General features: G+C 31.4%; 1 protein-coding gene and 1 long non-coding RNA gene across 3 annotated transcripts; one reads left to right on the top strand and one right to left on the bottom strand.

Annotated features, from left to right (window-relative positions):
- Positions 6,512-15,057, top strand: LOC110267313. Of its 2 annotated transcripts, XR_002354796.1 has the most exons (5): positions 6,512-7,099; positions 7,634-7,692; positions 12,299-12,432; positions 12,524-12,594; positions 13,771-15,057. It is a non-coding gene; the product is annotated as an uncharacterized LOC110267313 (long non-coding RNA). The 2 variants fall into 2 exon arrangements; XR_002354795.1 differs by lacking the exon at positions 6,512-7,099 and having other exon boundaries at positions 7,563-7,692.
- Positions 15,439-16,739, bottom strand: LOC107616632. The gene is made up of 3 exons (XM_016318586.2): positions 16,110-16,739; positions 15,723-15,990; positions 15,439-15,592 (listed from the first exon to the last, which is right to left on the bottom strand). The coding sequence occupies exons 1-3, from the start codon at positions 16,257-16,259 to the stop codon at positions 15,450-15,452; spliced, it is 561 nt and encodes a 186-aa protein (XP_016174072.1). The 5' UTR covers positions 16,260-16,739; the 3' UTR covers positions 15,439-15,449.

Genomic DNA, 17,189 nt, shown 5'->3' with positions numbered 1-17,189 from the left:
TAATATAAATTGTGACTACCAATTTATAAAACAAAAAAAAAAAATCGTGATTCACAATTTTATAGATTATATTTTTTAATTTAAAAAACTGAAATCATAACTCATTATTTTTAGTTTTTTTTTGTCTTATTTAAAATCATGATTCACAATTTTTGGTTACTTTTTTTAATTTTTTGTCGTATTCAAAACGTTATTCACAATTTTTTTTATCCTGCATATTTTTCATATTATTGTATTACACTAAAATATCATAATACTAATAAAAATCACCAATAACAGTTTAATATAAAAAAAATTAGTCAAATGTAATGAACCTAAAATCATTATTGGCCACTAAAGCTCTAAAGTGGTCTATATGGAATTGATCTCGTGTATTGTAATCATTTCCGCAATTTCAATTGCACTAAAAAATATTTTTAATATTTGCTAATGTGGTATTCGTTAATTCCTTTTTTATTAATGGATTGTTCATATGACTTAATGACATAGGCTATTAGTGATATATGTCACATCATAATTTAGTTATATATACTAATATGATAATGGATCAATTAGTGATATGTGACATACTAGTATGAATAGTAATATCACGTGTCATAGTATTATTTACTTAAGTATTTATTTGGTACCTAATATATGTCACAATATAATTTATCTACATGCTATTTGATATGTCACATTATAAGTGTACTAAATTAGTTCCTAATTTTATACTAAATGATTTATTTTAGTATTTAAAATTAAATGTATCTAAGGTAGTATTTGTTTGTAAGATAGAGATCAAGAGACAGAAATAGAGAGACAGAGACTAAGAGACAGAAACAAAAATATGTATTAGTATTGTGTTTGGTGTAAAAGTATACAAGACTGATTTATGTCTCAGTATACTATTTGGTTTGAAATAAAAGTAAATACTAAATATTTAAAATTACAAAAATACCCTTAATTTTAATTAACAACCCTGACCTCCAAATCCAATTTCATTTTTTTCAGCATGCAACCCTAACCCCTTTTCTCCTCTCCTCTACCCTTTCTCCTTGCCTTTCCCGTGAAGGAATTCTCTAGTCTGACCCGCCGCCAGTAGCACCTCCAAGGGTCCGAACGACGACAGCGCGTCTCCAATTCTCCATCGGTTCATCTTCGTGGCGCCAGTTGCTCCCCAAGGTTTATGACGTTGCTGTCGTTTGCGCACCCTTGGGTTTGCGTCGCCACCGTCTCGGAGCTGTGCCTCTGGTCTCTGCTGTATCTCTGTCAACGGACCTGTATCTTCTGTCAATTTACCTTATTTGCTTGTTAATTTTGTGAAGTTCAAAGTTGATAATTTTGTATAACATTTTTTATTCTTTCATTTTCTGATTTGTGAATCCCTCATTTTCTTATTTGGCCTCATATCGATGAAAATGTGTAAATCCCTCATTTTCTGATTTGAGATTTGCCCTGATTTGCTTAAAATTGTTGATTTACGCTTCATCAATTGTTGAAAATTTCTGAAGTTGTGATTTCTGAGTTCTGATTTTCCCTCATTTGCTTTATATTTCTAATATCTGTGTCATCTTTTTTTTAAGATTTGGGAATTTGTGATTGCCGAGTATTGATTCCATCGTTTGCATATTATATAATTTTTTTTCCTTATTTGTATATGTTAATTGCTGATTTGTGAATTTGTGATTGTTAATTTTATAAATTTGTTTATGATAATTACTATGTAGAAAAACAAAGCAGATAACTTGAGAACTATTTATCATAATTATGTTTCTATTATCACTCTTTTTTCTTATCAGAATTAGTGCACACTGGTGTGTTATCTTAAATTGGGAATGTATTCTCTCATATTGATTTGTCCGATTGACAAGATTAAGTATGATATGGTGTTGTATTACTATTTCTTGATCACTGTTTTGACTAGCTATTCAATCTGAAATTTGAAAGAAAATTTGTTTTGATTAGCTATAAATACTTTTAGTTGGACTAGTTGATTCAATCTTGTGTTGTGTTACTATTTCTTGATCTCTGTTTTAACTAGCTACTCAATCTGAAATCTGCAAGAAAATTTGTTTTGATTAGCTATTAAATAATTTTATTTGGACAAGTTGATTCAATCTTGTGTTAATGTGTAAAATATCGATGCTCTCCTTATTGGTTGATGCTTTAACATCGTGACATGTTTCTTCTACAAATCTTCGCTTTCATGGAGCAGGAACCTTTTCTATGCACTCCCCCATGAAGCCAACAAAAACATTAGTCTCTTCATCACTCCACATGCGTTTATTGTCCATTTTCACCTACCAAAATTAAGATAATTAAATTTGTGCAAAATTAAAATTTGAGAACATAAATTAAAAAATTAAAATAAATTAACATAAGTTAACAAAATTAACATAAATTAACAAAAATAATAAAACAGCCAAAAATAACACAAATAACCACAATTAAACCACAACCTACAATTCATGCCATAAGCAAATACAAATATTTTACCCTAAACCACAAACAATTAGTTGTTATTACAAATTAAAGGTTGCTATTACAATGTTTTATGTCTCAACAAGTCTTACAAATTAAAATGCAGCTATTACAACACTACTTAATCAATTATAATGTTCATTACGCAGCTCTTACAACACTACTCCATATGACTTGTTCGTCACTCTTCATACATCTCAGTTGTTATGTTGTCATGCTAGTGAGTCCACTCGTTCGTGTTTTCAACCACATCAATCATTCCGTCCTATGCTTCATCTCCATCAGGCATAAATTCATCCAATATGCTACCTTGCTCCTCCGGATCCATATCCATACTCTTTCGAATAAAATTTTGCAGCAAACAACAAGCAATAATTATTTGAGTTTGTGTTTTTAGAGGGTAAAAGCTAGGGCTTCTTAAGATGAACCACCTCTTCTTCAGCAAACCAAAGCATCGCTTATTAATATTCCTGGCAAAAGAATGGACCCTATTAAAATATTCTTGGTAATTACACGGTGCACGTGCTCCTTGGACCCACTTTCTAACATGATATCGAGTGCCTCTATACGGTGCTAGAAATCCCGGACTATTTGTGTAACCAGCATCAACTAAATAGTAATAACCTATAGACAAGTAATTCAAACAACATAAGTTTAACTATTGTGAACTCAAGTTATATGTATAGGCTTAACTCCAAAGATGGCATAATTTTCGTGGGGTATCTTAAGACTATTACGACGAGTTATTGCATCTCGAAGTACCCGTGAATCATATACCGATCCTTCCATCCACTGAGTACATAAACAAAATCCATCTCCCGGTTACACACTCCTAAGGTATTGGTGCAGATTTTACCCTTTCTTGTTCGATATCTTGCCTTCTCAGACTCAGGGACTGTCATCTCTATATAAGTGCCATCTAATGCTCCCAAGAAACCCTATCATCCATAGAAAGTTATGATACTCAGATATAGAATCCTTCAGGCAAAAACAAATCATACACAACATCGAGTAAGCTCTACCTTAAACCTTCTCCATGTGGGTCAAGTCAATCCTCTTCAACTGGTGTAGCCTTGGCAAACAAAATGCTTTGAATACGTATTACAGCCTTTAAAACTTTATTAAATACTTACTAACTGTCTCTCCGGACATACAAAATCTAACCTACAGGCTACGATTTTTCTTGTGATGTGCTAAAATAATTAAGAAAGTTGCAACCTGCTCTGGCAGGCTTACATGACCATCCTCTTTAAGTCCTCCTTGAACTTGGAGCAACTCACACAAATTAGCAAAGACATTTGTGTTCATTCTCAACTCACAAATATAATTCCTATCACCCTCACCAACAATATGCTTTAAAGCCTCACGTCTAATTCTGCTATTCATTCTTTCGCCTAACGACAATTGGCCACTACTATCCCTAAAGTAAACAAATAGCGTAAGTACAAGGAACAATATCAAATCTTCATGCTTGGATCTCATCTCTTCATAAAAACACACGCATCGCTTAATAATTTCTTACCGCTCCATGTCTTTCTAGCAAAGTCATTACATTAAAAAACGCATAAACATTCAAATAAATCTAAAAGACAAGATCAAGAAACTGGAACCAAAAGACAATTAACTCTATTTACTTCTAAATTTTAATTTAGCTTCAATTGAAAATCGAAACAAGAAATACAATAGAAACACAATAAAAATGAAAATATCGATTTTCCTTTCTCATTTCATATACTGAAAGTGACTTTTTCAGGTATTTTAAGCAAATCAAAGTCTTCCAAAAGCTGTTGTGGTTTAGATTGAAAGAGTTGTGTTAAGAGTTATTACTTCGAATCATCCATGATTATCATACAAACTATATTAATGTTGTTGAGATTATTCATCCTAAGAAGTTAACCAACAAAACGTGAAAAGGCTTAGAATTCATTGATCTAAACTGCAAAGTCTCATTGTAACCAGTTGACCAACTAAGGAGTGTAAAATTTAGTTAGTTATATTAATTAGCAAGGCCCCAATAAATTAAGGGATTAGATTCTGAAAAATTAGTTGGAGTTATACTAACTAACAAGGTCTTAACAAGTCAACCAACTAGAAAGAGAAAAGTTAATTAGACTTGTGCAGATTAAATAATTCAAATAAACTTAATAATTATTAATTTTGAAGATTCAATAGACTCAAGACTCTCTTACCTTTTACCCTTTAAGCTAAAATAAAAATTTCACTTCATTTGATAAGAGAGGGGTTTAGTAAAGATAATAGCAACTTAGTCAACTCTTGAAATATGTTAAATTTGTAAAACTGATGCTGATTAACACGTTTCCTAACAAAGTGCTACCCAATTTTAAATAATGTGATTGGTCCAGTTATATAAAATTTGATTACCTATAGTTGAATATCACAGTATATTACTGGAGTGCCACTACTCTTAAATTATAACTAAGCTAATAAATTTTTCATCCATAAGATTTCAGAAATCACTGTGAGTGAGCTGGTTATAGCTATAACAATCATACATTTACAAAAAATTACACATTTTTACATTAAATAGACGTAAATTATGCAAAAAGAGTATCAAATCAAAATCAAAAGCTGTATAAACATGAATTCCAAAAAAACCAAGCATGACCAAAACCAATTCATAAGAAGTACAGCACAAACGCAATTGATGAAACAAGATATGAGAACATAGAACCAAATTCATAGAAGCTATCTATGCATCTATATATTAGAACAAAGAACCAAATCGCATTGAAAAGAGCAAGAGAAAGATTCTATCTATCCATCTATATATTAGAACAAAGAACCAAATCCACAGAAGTTAGGTCACGTAAAAAAAATGAACGAAATCAGTAAAAAAAATTGTCTACAACTAACCTAGGTTACAGAAGCTATGACGACGATAAGGAGGTGGTTGAACTTGACAACAACAGGGGAGACTCTGTAACTGGGTTCCTTGAACGTTGTCCTGTGAAGGAGAAAATGAGGACATGAGAACACGTGGCCTAGGAAGACAAACTTCGACGGCGACTCACTTACCTAGCGGTGGTTACGACGGCGGCGACGAGGTGACTGTCCTGACACTGGTGATGCAGAGATTGCAACCAAGTCTTCGAAGAACAAATGAGAAGATGGAGTGATGGCTGCTAAGACTGAAGCCCTAATCTAATTTGAAGAAAGAGTAAAGTTGAAATTAATTAATTAGAATGGGGTATTTTCGGTACAAAATATTATTAAAGTTTTTATCTGTCTTTAAAAACTTCAGTTTTCAGTGTCTTTATTTTTTGGAGGTACTGAAATATTGAAATTTTGGAGACAGAAACACAAATTTAAGTACCAGTCTCTAACTCAACAAACATAATACTGAATTCTTGTCCCCTAGTCTCAGTTCCAATCTCTACAAACAAACACTACCTAGCAAACATAGTCTATATACCAATTTTCTCCTTTTTTTTGACATATTCAAAATTTTTAATATTTTTTTAAACGTATTAATTTATCTCCTATTTATTCACATGTTTAAATATAAGTATCTTTTATAATTTTTTCTAGTTTTTAGTTTTAATTATACAAATTTGTTTACTAGTTACAGCTGAAGCTACTTAACATATCATAAGTTGAAAACAACTGCTGGAATGCTTAAAACTAAAATTACATCGATTTCCATTGTCATCATTATTCAGATTATATTAGATGAAACATCTTTTTATTTCTTATCTAAGCATTGACATTTACTTTTCAACAAAATACAAGAATACATATAAAAGGTGCTTTTTTTTTATGTCGAACATATATTTGCTGAAAAATTATCGGAAAGACATGTCACATATAAAATTGACAAGTCGAAACTGAAAGTGTAAGGATGCAATCTATATAACTATGGTATAGTGGAAGAAACATATCCTACATGGCATTTTCTGGGAATTTTGATTTTTTTTAAATTGAAAAATATCACCTCAGGGTCCCACTTACAGCTCATACTAGGTTGTCATCTCTCTCTTCTATTATTATCCTGAATCTTGCTTCTTCGATATCTTCTTCTTCTCTCTCATTGAAACCCCATTCACCTCCTCCACTTTTCCCAGATTCAGCTTCTTTCCCTCTTCTTTCTCTGTTCTTTCGGATCAGTCTATCTAGCTCTGCCATCTTTCACCTGCTCTTGTTCTTCTTCCCTTTCTTTCATTTTTTCCTTATTCTTCCTCCTCTCCGTTCTTCGATGGTTTCTCCGTCACCGGCGATGCCTCTACTGTCGGTGGTGTCCACAACCTCATAGAGCGTGAGTCCTCGCTCGGCCGCTTGCGCCCCTTGGGGATTCCGTATCTCCGCTGAAGATGGACGTTCTTTGGCGTCGATTCCGATCTTGACGGCGCGAGAGATTCAACGGCTGTTAACGGGAGCCGATCGACGAGGTGGTTTTGGTATAGTGGAAGAAACATATCCACAACCTCATAGAGTTTGAGTCCTCCTTCGGCCGCTCGCGCTCCTTGGCCATTCTGTGTCTCCGCTCAAGATGGACGTTCTTTGGGGTCGATTCCAATCTCAACGGCGCAAGAGATTCAGCGGCTGTTAACGGGAGCCGATCGGCGAGGTGGTTCTGGTCTTTTTTCAGGTCGCACAGGAATTACAGGTTGCACAAGAGGTCGTTTCCCTTTTTTCCCGATGTTTGTGACTTTCTGTGATTTTGATTTGTTTTATAGTTCGTTTGGTTTTTAAGTTTGTGGAGGGGTTTTTGTTGTCTTATTTTTGCCCTTTATCTGATTTTGGTCTTTTTTCAGGTTGCACAGGAACTATAGGTCGCACAAGAGTTCGTTTCCCTTTTTTCCCAATGTTTGTGACTTTCTGTGATTTTGGTTTGTTTTATGATTTTTAAGTTTGTGGAGGGGTTTTTGTTGTGTTATTTTTGCCCTTCATCTGATTATCATTTCTTCTTAGTGTAGTTTGGTTTGATATTTGAGATTGGCTATGATCAGTGTGATAGTGTTGAGTTTATTCAATTAAAAGTTTATTTGGAAGAGGGTTTTTATTTTAAATCACCATTTTGATTCTCTGTGTTTTATGATAAATTCTATTTTATTTTTTTTGTTTGAAAATCGTTAGAGTTTTTTATTTTGGTTAATTTTGAGTTTTATAATTTCCTACGTAGTTTTTTAATAGTTTGTTTCATTGTTATTAGGTTGAGACCAGAGTGCAGAGTGCAGAACTCTTGGGGAAGTTTTTTGTTGTGTTATTGAGGTATTTGTGACTAAATTTTCTTTTTAGCTCAATTGTGCCATCATTTTTGAATTATTGTGCAACTAAATGATTTGGACTATTTGCTACTGATTTCATATTGTACATGTCAATACTACTGTTTGTTAATTTGCTACTAATTTGGACTATTGCTTACTAGCTTACTGAGCAATTTTATCTTGAATGGGTCTTCAACATCTCTATTGGTGGCTAAGTTTTGGGTGGACACTTATTAGCTGCTGGGTTCCAAGAAAAATAGCTTCTAGCACCAAGTTAAGTTAAATAAATTTTTTTCATATCTATTTTTAGGAAAATTGTTCAAACTTTGATACAATGAAAGAATCTTGTATTATTCTTGCTCACTATTGTAAGAATCTTGTGTTATTCCATTGTGTGTGACAATTTATATGTTGGTTGTAAATGTGGTTGGTTTATTGGCTGTTTGTTCCTTTTAGATTAATATTAAATCGTTCTCAATTTAACTTTAGACTTTATCTTTTTTCCAAGATGGTTGTTTGATCTTCTATTTTTTGTATGTATCTTAATTTGAACGGGTTTATTGTGTCTGGTTTTTGGTGTTATTGTAAGCATCAAGCTTATGTCTTTTTCGGTCTTTGGATTTTTTTAGAGTCGGGGGTTTTGTCTTGATTTTTATCTGGGTATCTGTTTCTTTTTGTGTGTGTTAGTTAGGGCCGTTATGGAAAAATTGTGTTGCATCCAGTTGTTTAGAGGTTTATAAGTTCTTGTTTTGCTTTGGCTGATTTTCGATGTTTATATTGTGTATGACGTTGATTATGAAGATGAACATTAATTGTTACTCCTGTGGTTTGGATTTTTTACAATTGTGGCTTTATTTTTTTTATTGGTTATTTGGTTCTTTCCGCGTAGATAATTTTTGGTGGCTAGAAAAATGGGTTTTGCAAGAAATTATTTGAATTTTATTTTGAATTTAGTACTGTGTAATTGTGTTTAGTTTATCTCCTCTGAATTTTTGTTGGTCTATTTTTTATTATTTATTATTTTATATCAGTTAAAAGTTTTGTATCCTTTATTATTTTGATTGGTAGATTGGGAGGTTGAACAGGGATAGGATAAGAAAAAAACATATGAAGGTCAATGTTGTTGTCTTGCCACTGTTATCACGTATAGTGTTGTTATGCTAATGTATATGTTTTGGTGTCTTTGTTTTCCATGTGTTCTTTGATAATTTTGGGTAGATTACTGATATTTTTCGGTAGAAAACTGATATTTACTGTTGTTGGTTACAGAGGTTGTGTATTGCTTACGTAGCTTACTGAGGAACTTCATCTCGAATGGGTCTTCAACATCTCTATTGGTTGCTAAGTATTGGGTGGACACTAATTAGCTGCTGGGTTCCGAGAAAAATAGTTTCTAGCAGCAAGTTAAGTTAAATCATTTTTTTCATATCTATTTTTAGGAAAATTGTTCAAACTTTGATACAATGAAACAATATCGTGTTATTCTTAGTCACTATTGAAACACATTGTGTCTTGATGATTGTTGGAGTTTACACATTTTGTTTGTATTTTAATTTCAATTGATTTTCATATTCATGTTTTTTGGTGTTACTATTAGTATGAAGTTCATGTCTTTTTTTGATTTTCAATTTCTGTTGTGATTGTGGTTTTTGTCTGGCTTTTCTTGTGATTGTTTTTTTTTCTCTCGACTATTTTCCGTGGTTGAAAAAAATTGTCTATGTGTCATATTGGTTGAATTTTACTTTAAATCTGCTATTGTGTAATTGTGCTAATTTTGTATATGCTCTTGATTTAAGTGAATATGTGAAGAAGTGGATTTTCTTTTAATGCTAATTCTATATATGTTCTTGATTTGAGTGTTAAATAAGTTCGAAGGTGCATGTTATTTTTTATTTTCATAGTCAGTGTGGTTAATTGTGTATTGATTTTAATTTTTTTTCTAATGGTTTGAACTGTTGCTTTGTATCGCTAATAGTGTGTTTTTCTTTTGTTCCATTCTTACGAGGTTGAGACCAGAAAAAAAATTAGAAAATCATAAAAATCAAAAATATTTTTCTGTTTCTTGTTTGAGTCATGAGTCATGTCATAAGTTTGTTGTCAATTTCATGTGCATCTTGCATTTTTTTTTCGAAAATTTCATGCATTCATGGTGTTCTTCATGATCTTCAAGTTGTTCTTGGTAAGTCTTCTTGTTTGATCTTGATGATTTTTTGTTTTGTGTCTTTTCATGTTTATCATATGCATTCTTGAATTCTTAGTGCGTAAGCATTAAAGAATTCTAAGTTTGGTGTCTTGCATGTTTTCTTTGCATTAAAATTTTTTCAAAATTGTGTCTATGATGTTCATCTTGACATTCATGGTGTTCTTGGTGTTCATCTTGACATTCATAGCATTCTTGCATGCATTCATTATTTTGATCTAAAAATTTCATGCATTGCATAATTTTCATGTTTTCATAAAAATTTCAAAAATCAAAAAAATATCTTTCCCTTTTTCTCTCATCAAATTCGAAAATTAGAGTTGACTTTTTCAAAAGTTTTTAAAATCAAATTGTTTCTTATGAGTCAAATCAAATTTTCAATTTGAAAATCTTATCTTTTTCAAAATCTTTTTCAAAAATCAAATCTTTTTCAAAATTCTTAGTTATTTTCGAAAATTAAAAAAATATTTTTCAAAAATATTTTTCTTATTTTTATACCAAATTTTCGAAAATAACATAAACAATTAATGTTTTGATTCAAAAATTTGAAGTTTGTTACTTGCTTGTTAAGAAAGATTCAAACTTTAAGTTCTAGAATCATATCTTGTGATTTCTTATGAATCAAGTCATTAATTGTGATTTTTAAAAATCAAATCTTTTTCAAAAACTAATTTCTATCATAGCTTTTCAAAAATATCTACTTATCTTATCTTTTTCAAAAAAAATATCTTTTCAAAATATCTTTTCTAACTTCCTAACTTCTTATCTTTTCAAAATTTGTTTCAACTAACTAACAAACTTTGTGTTTGTTTCTTAACTTTTTCAAAACTACCTAACTAACTCTCTCTCTCTAATTTTCGAAAATATCTTCCTTTTTTTTAAAAAATTTCTTTTTAATTAACTAATTATTTTTATTTTTAATTTTAAAAAAAAAATTTCGAAAAAATACTAACAATTTTCAAAAACCATTTTCGAAAATCACTAACTCTTTTTCAAAATAATTTTCGAAAATTATCCCTCCCCCATCTTATTCTATTTATTCATTCATATCCTAACATCTCATCTCACATCTCTGCCATCCTCACAGTTATGTTTCTTCCATTATATTACATTCTTTGTCTCCCCCTCTTCTTCTACTCACACAAGGATCCCTATACTGTGGTATAAAGGATCTCTATTATTATTATTATTTTTCTGTGCCCTCTTCTTTGTCATATGAGCAGGAGCAAGGATAAGAACATTCTTGTGGAAGCAGATCCAGAACCTGAAAGGACTCTGAAGAGAAAATTAAGAGAAGCTAAAATACAACAATCCAGAGATAACCTTTCAGAAATTTTCGAACAGAAGAGGAGATGGCAGCCGAAAATAATAATAATATAAGGAAGATGCTTGGTGATTTTTCTTGGTGGTTGTTTGATCTTCCATTTGTTGTATGTATTCTAATTTGAGAGGGTTTATTATGTGTGGTTTTTGGTGTTACTGTGAGTATCATGTTTATATCTTTTTGATATTTTGATTTTATTTGAGAGTTGCAATTTTTGTCTTGATTTTTATTTGTTTGTGTGTGTTAGTTATGGCCATTGGGAAGATATTGTGTTGCATCCACTTGTTTAGAGGTTTATAAGTTCTTGTTTTGAGTTGGCTGATTTTTTATGAGCGGATAATTTATACGCTTTTTGGCATTGTTTTTAGTATGTTTTTAGTAGAATATGGTTACTTTTAGGGATGTTTTTAATAGATTTTGTGTTAAATTCACATTTCTGGACTTTACTATAAGTTTGTGTGTTTTTCTGTCTCCGTGGGATTCGACCCTTACTCACGTAAGGTATTACTTGGACGACCCAGTGCACTTGCTGGTTAGTTGTATCGAAGTTGTGACAGACAATAAAACTAGATCAGAGCACCAGGCCTTTGAAGCCATGGATATGCATCACAATTTCGTGCACCAATTTTTCAATGTTTATATTGGTTATATTGTTGATTATGAAGATGACCATTAATTGTTACTCCTGTGGTTTCCTTTTTTTAGGATTGTGGTTTTTATTTTTTTAGTGGGTATTTGGTTCTTTCCGCTTGGATAGTTTTGGGTAGCCGAAAGAATGGGTCTTGCAAGGAATTATTTGAATTTTATTTTGAATTTATTACTGTCTAATTGTGTTTACTTTACTTCTTTGGAATTTTTGTGAGTTTGTTTTTTATTATTTATTATTTTATATCAGTTAAGTGTTTTATATCTTTTAATACTTTGATTGGTGGATTGGGAGGTTGACCAAGGATATGATAAGAAAAATTATTTGAAGGTCAATGGTGTTAGCCTACCATTTTCATCATGTATGGTGTTTTTATGCTAATGTATATATTTTGGTGTCTTTGTTTTTGGTTGTGACTGAGTTGTTTTGTGGACGAACAGATTCGCTGCACTGCCTACAACCTTGCTCACCTTCTCAGAGAATTCCTCTCTTGGCTGTTATACTCTCTCTTGTGTCTCTGTCATCTGCTTTGGTCCAAATCGTCGCGGTTGTAGTGTTGTCTCAAATGGTTAAGGTGACATATTTTCCATATGTTCTTTGATAATTTTGGGTAGATTACTGATATTTTTGGGTAGAAAATTGATATTTATAGTTGTTGGTTATAGAAATTGTGTATGGCTTACGTGGGTTACTAAGGAACTTCATTTTGAATGGGTCATCAAAATCTCTATTGGTGGTAAGTATTGGGTGGACATCCATTAGATGCTGGGTTCGGAGAAAAATATTTTCTAGCACCACCTTAAGTTAAATAATTTTTCTTCGTATCTATTTTTAGGAAAATTATTCAAACTTTGATACAATGAAAGAATCTTGTGTTATTCTTGCTCACTATTCAAACACATTGTGTCTTGATGATTGTTGGAGTTTCCAGACTTTGTTTGTATTTTAATTTCAATTGATTTTCTTATTCGTGTTTTTGGTGTTACTATTAGTATGAAGTTCATGCCTTTTTTCTACTTTCGAAATTTTTGTGATTGTAGTGTTTTTTTCTTGTGGTTGTTTTTTTTTCTTTTTCTGGTCTCCACTATTTCGCGTCGTTGGAAAAAATTGACTATGTTTCATTATGGTTGAATTTTATTATAAATCTGCTACTGTGTAACTGTGCTAATTTTATATATGCTATTGATTCAAGTGAATATGTGAAGAATTGAGTTTTCTTTTAGTTCCAATTTTATATGTGTTCTTGATTTGAGTGGTATACAATTTCGAATGTTCATGTTACTTTTTTTTCCACAGTCAGTATAATTAATTCTATGTTGATTTTAGTTTTTTTTCCTAATTATTTGAACTATTGCTTTGTATTACTAATACTGTGTTTTTTTTTGTTTATTGTGGTTAGGGGGTCTAATATTACTCTTTGGTCTAATACATGAATGAAAAGTTTATTCAGTTACTTCAAGATCAGAGGATTTTTCTTGTCTCTTTGTATATTTTATATAATTCTTTATTCTCTTCTTTTTGATATGCTCATGTGATTATGGTTTACTGCTTTATGAGATTTGGTTTGTTTATAATGTGTTCCAATTTTTTCAAGAAAATGGTTTTTCCAAAGTATAGCAGTATACTTATTTTGTTTTGTCTGTTTTATTTTTTTATTTTATTTTCCATGCTGAGTGATGTCTTTTTTTTCTTGTCTCTTTGTATATTTTATATAATTCTTTATTCTCTTCTTTTTGATATGCTCATGTGATTATGGTTTACTGCTTTATGAGATTTGGTTTGTTTATAATGTGTTCCAATTTTTTCAAGAAAATGGTTTTCCCAAAGTATAGCAGTATACTTATTTTGTTTTGTCTATTTTATTTTTTATTTTATTTTCCATGCTGAGTGATGTCTTTTTTATTTTTTATAGGTGTCTTATCTTAGATATCATGATTGATGTGATTGAGAAAGATATTTGGTATTCCCAATAAGATTTCTCTTCTTTTTGTTTTCTAACTCTTATATATGTAAAATTACATTTTAAATAATTCTAGAATCTAATTCTTAGGTTTAGTTTAGTGTGTTGTTTCGTATGCAATAACTCTATATACCTATATTGACTTGTGTACTCTTGTTATATGGATTTGGTAGAAGTTAATAGTCTATGTGTGAGAGGTCTATTATGAGGTAAAAGGATTCAGTTTGCTATGGGTGGGCTGTAGGGTAATTTATTACTCTATATTAGTATTAGATTTGTTGAAATGTCTCTTTTTTCAATTGAGGTAGGACTAAATGGTGACTCAATGTGTTTTCTCTCTCAATATGAATTTAATTTAATATTTTTATTGTTTATTTAATTTATTCTACTCATTGTTTTTGCACATTGTTTGCTTTAGAGGAATATGAGGTAGAAGAAAGTGTAACAAGACAGAATGGGTGGAAAACAAAATTTCTTGCTGTTTGGTTTAGGGGAGAAAATAAAAAAAAGGAAAAAAAATGAGTTGGAGTCCATGTAACTCTTTTTTCTTCATTCATTCATGACTTGAAAATAGGTGGAAAATGTCACAACAATATCAAAATGAGAACTTTGTGCTTTATTTGATAGAGCTGTTAAAATTTTTAAGTTTATTCTATTTGAAATTTTAAAATACCTCTCTCTTATTATTTAATTTTAAAAAATACTTTTTGTAAGATAAAATATTAGTTAAACAATGGGGTAACTTATTTATTTTAGGTTTTTCTCACCCTACATTATAGATCATGTGTTGACTACTTTTTATAGGTTTTGGTTGTTTGTTGTGATGGTTGATGTGATGACTGACGTGATTGAGAGGGCAGTTGTTATTTCCAAGTATAATTTGCTTTTTATGTGTTATTACTAGGTGCTATATATGTCAAGTCAACTTTTTTGGTGTAGGAAGTTGGGGGCAGCTTGTGACTTTCCCTTCTTTTGTGTTCTTTTAGATTTATCACTCTATATTAGTATTAGATTTGTTGAATCCTCTCTTTTTTCAATTGAGGTAGGACTAAATGGTGATTCAATGTGTTTTCTCTCTCAATATGAATTTAATTTAATATATTTATTATTTTTTTAATTTATTCTACTCATTGTTTTTGCACATTGTTTGTTTTGGAGGAATATGAGGTAGAAAAAAGTATAACAAGACAGAATGGGTGGAAAACAAAATTTCTTACTGTTTGGTTTAGTGGAGAAAATTAAAAAAAAAAGGGAAAAAATTGAGTTGGAGTCCATGTAACTCTGTTCTCTTCGTTCATTCATGACTTGAAAATTGGTGGAGAGGGATCGATGTGCCAGCGAGGGCGCTGGGCTCCCTTAGGGGGGTGGATTGTAAGGCCCACATCGGTTGGAGAGGAGAACGAAGCATGCCTTATAAGGGTGTGGATACCTCTCCCTAGCATGACGCGTTTTGACGAGTGAGTGTGGGGGGCTTTGGCCATCATCCCTATCGTCAAAGGCAAAACCGTGAGGCCTTGTGTGCCAAAGCGGACAATATCGTGCTAGCGGGTGATCTGGACTGTTACACATTAACAATTCAACATAAAACACCAATAAAAAATTAAAAGACCAGTGCTTAACATAAATAATAGTTAATAAATGCAAAACACAATCAACATCAGGCAGAAAAAAACAAACTCTTTTGAAGATAACTCAAGAACGATCATCTTCATCACTTTCGCATCTTTCACATACTCTTTCTCTTCACCAACAGAAGTTAGCAAACCAATAACATCTATCCAAAAAAAACATCAATAAAATCATAGTTCAAAAGTGCACACTTCCATAAAAAATCAGCCAAGAAAAAAGGCAACAAACTGAAACGGAAAAAATGAAGGGCATAAAGAAGATTTAAAGTCACCGACCAACTAAGTAAACGTAATCTTCAGTCATTTTCAAGAGCTCATCAAACGAACAGAAACTGAAACATGTCTTTGGGATAGCATCGTTAGGGACAGGAATAACAGTTGTACGGTTAAGAAAAACCAACTTAAACTCATGTTCTGATGCCCTATAATTGCCTTGGTTTGGAACAACACTAAAATATGACATTCGGTATGTTTGACCCTCAATAATACTCTCTTTAAACCTATTTATGAGCTGCTTCTTAACAGTTGCTTGTATTTTGTTAGACTGCACAAGAAAACAACAACAAATTTAAAAAACAAAAAACAGTTACAACGAACACAACAAAAGATGAAAGAAAACCATAAATAAAATCAACCCAAGACCAACATTGAACAACCACTCACATCTCCATCAACAAGAACAATTTCCATTGAATTTGCAACATCATGATTTCCAAAAGAAGGAACAATCCAAGTTCTTAGTACCCTAACTTTGAGTCTCCATGCCTCCCTTGGAGGGTGGATCTTAGAGATAGAATCAAATGGAGGAGGCATTGGCTCAACCACCAAACACGATAGAGAAAACTAAAAAGATAAATAGAAACCAGAAACAAGAGATTTCAGAGAAGGAATGAGGTGCATTGAACCATACAACCAAGGAGTCCTTTTTATAGACAAGCTAACAAATCACCAAAATATTTGAATTTGAATTTGAATACCTCAAAGAAAGGGTGGGAAAATATGTATCACATAGCATACATCATCTAATACCTATCACACACATCCAGCTACCACAATCAATAACACCTATGCTATCTTCTCTGCGCAACAATTAAATAAGAAAGGACACATTCCAACAAATCTCATAGAATCATAATAATTATAAAGTAATAGAATATAATACCCTAAAACCCACTAACATCTAATCTATTTGAACATATGTGCATATGCATATGAGGCACACCCAAAAACACCTATAATATAGTCATTGGGAACAAACTGAATAGGAAAAGACATCTATTAGCATATCTCACTTGACTATTATAATATTATGGGATAATAAGAGAATTGGTTAAAAGGGACCGATAAATATAATATTTTACACTATCATAAGAAATATAAATATCTTATAACCCACCAATATCTAACTGAACCTACTAAATCAATGTAAACCATTAACAACTAAATCCCAAAATTTCAGATGCATGGAAAGAAAAAATTAAAAAATAAAAACATAAATATATCAATCAACAAATCAATTAGAGTAGTCAATCACAAACAGAATGAAAATAAAAAGAGCAGCAATATCAAAAGAACATTAATATTCTCAAATAAATCAATTAAGCATTCAACCTAAATATATAACAATAAATAGAAAATAGTTAGAATATCATTGTTAACTTATAAATCAAATCCAATATAATTTCTTGGATAATGTAGTTCTAGTATAGATAGTAACAGTATATCTATATATACTGTTACTAT

The sequence above is a fragment of the Arachis ipaensis genome, chromosome B09, assembly GCF_000816755.2.
Source record: "Arachis ipaensis cultivar K30076 chromosome B09, Araip1.1, whole genome shotgun sequence".
Lineage (NCBI taxonomy): Eukaryota > Viridiplantae > Streptophyta > Magnoliopsida > Fabales > Fabaceae > Arachis > Arachis ipaensis.
The sequence above is the reverse complement of the archived record's forward strand: the minus strand, read 5'-3'. Positions and strand labels throughout refer to the sequence as shown.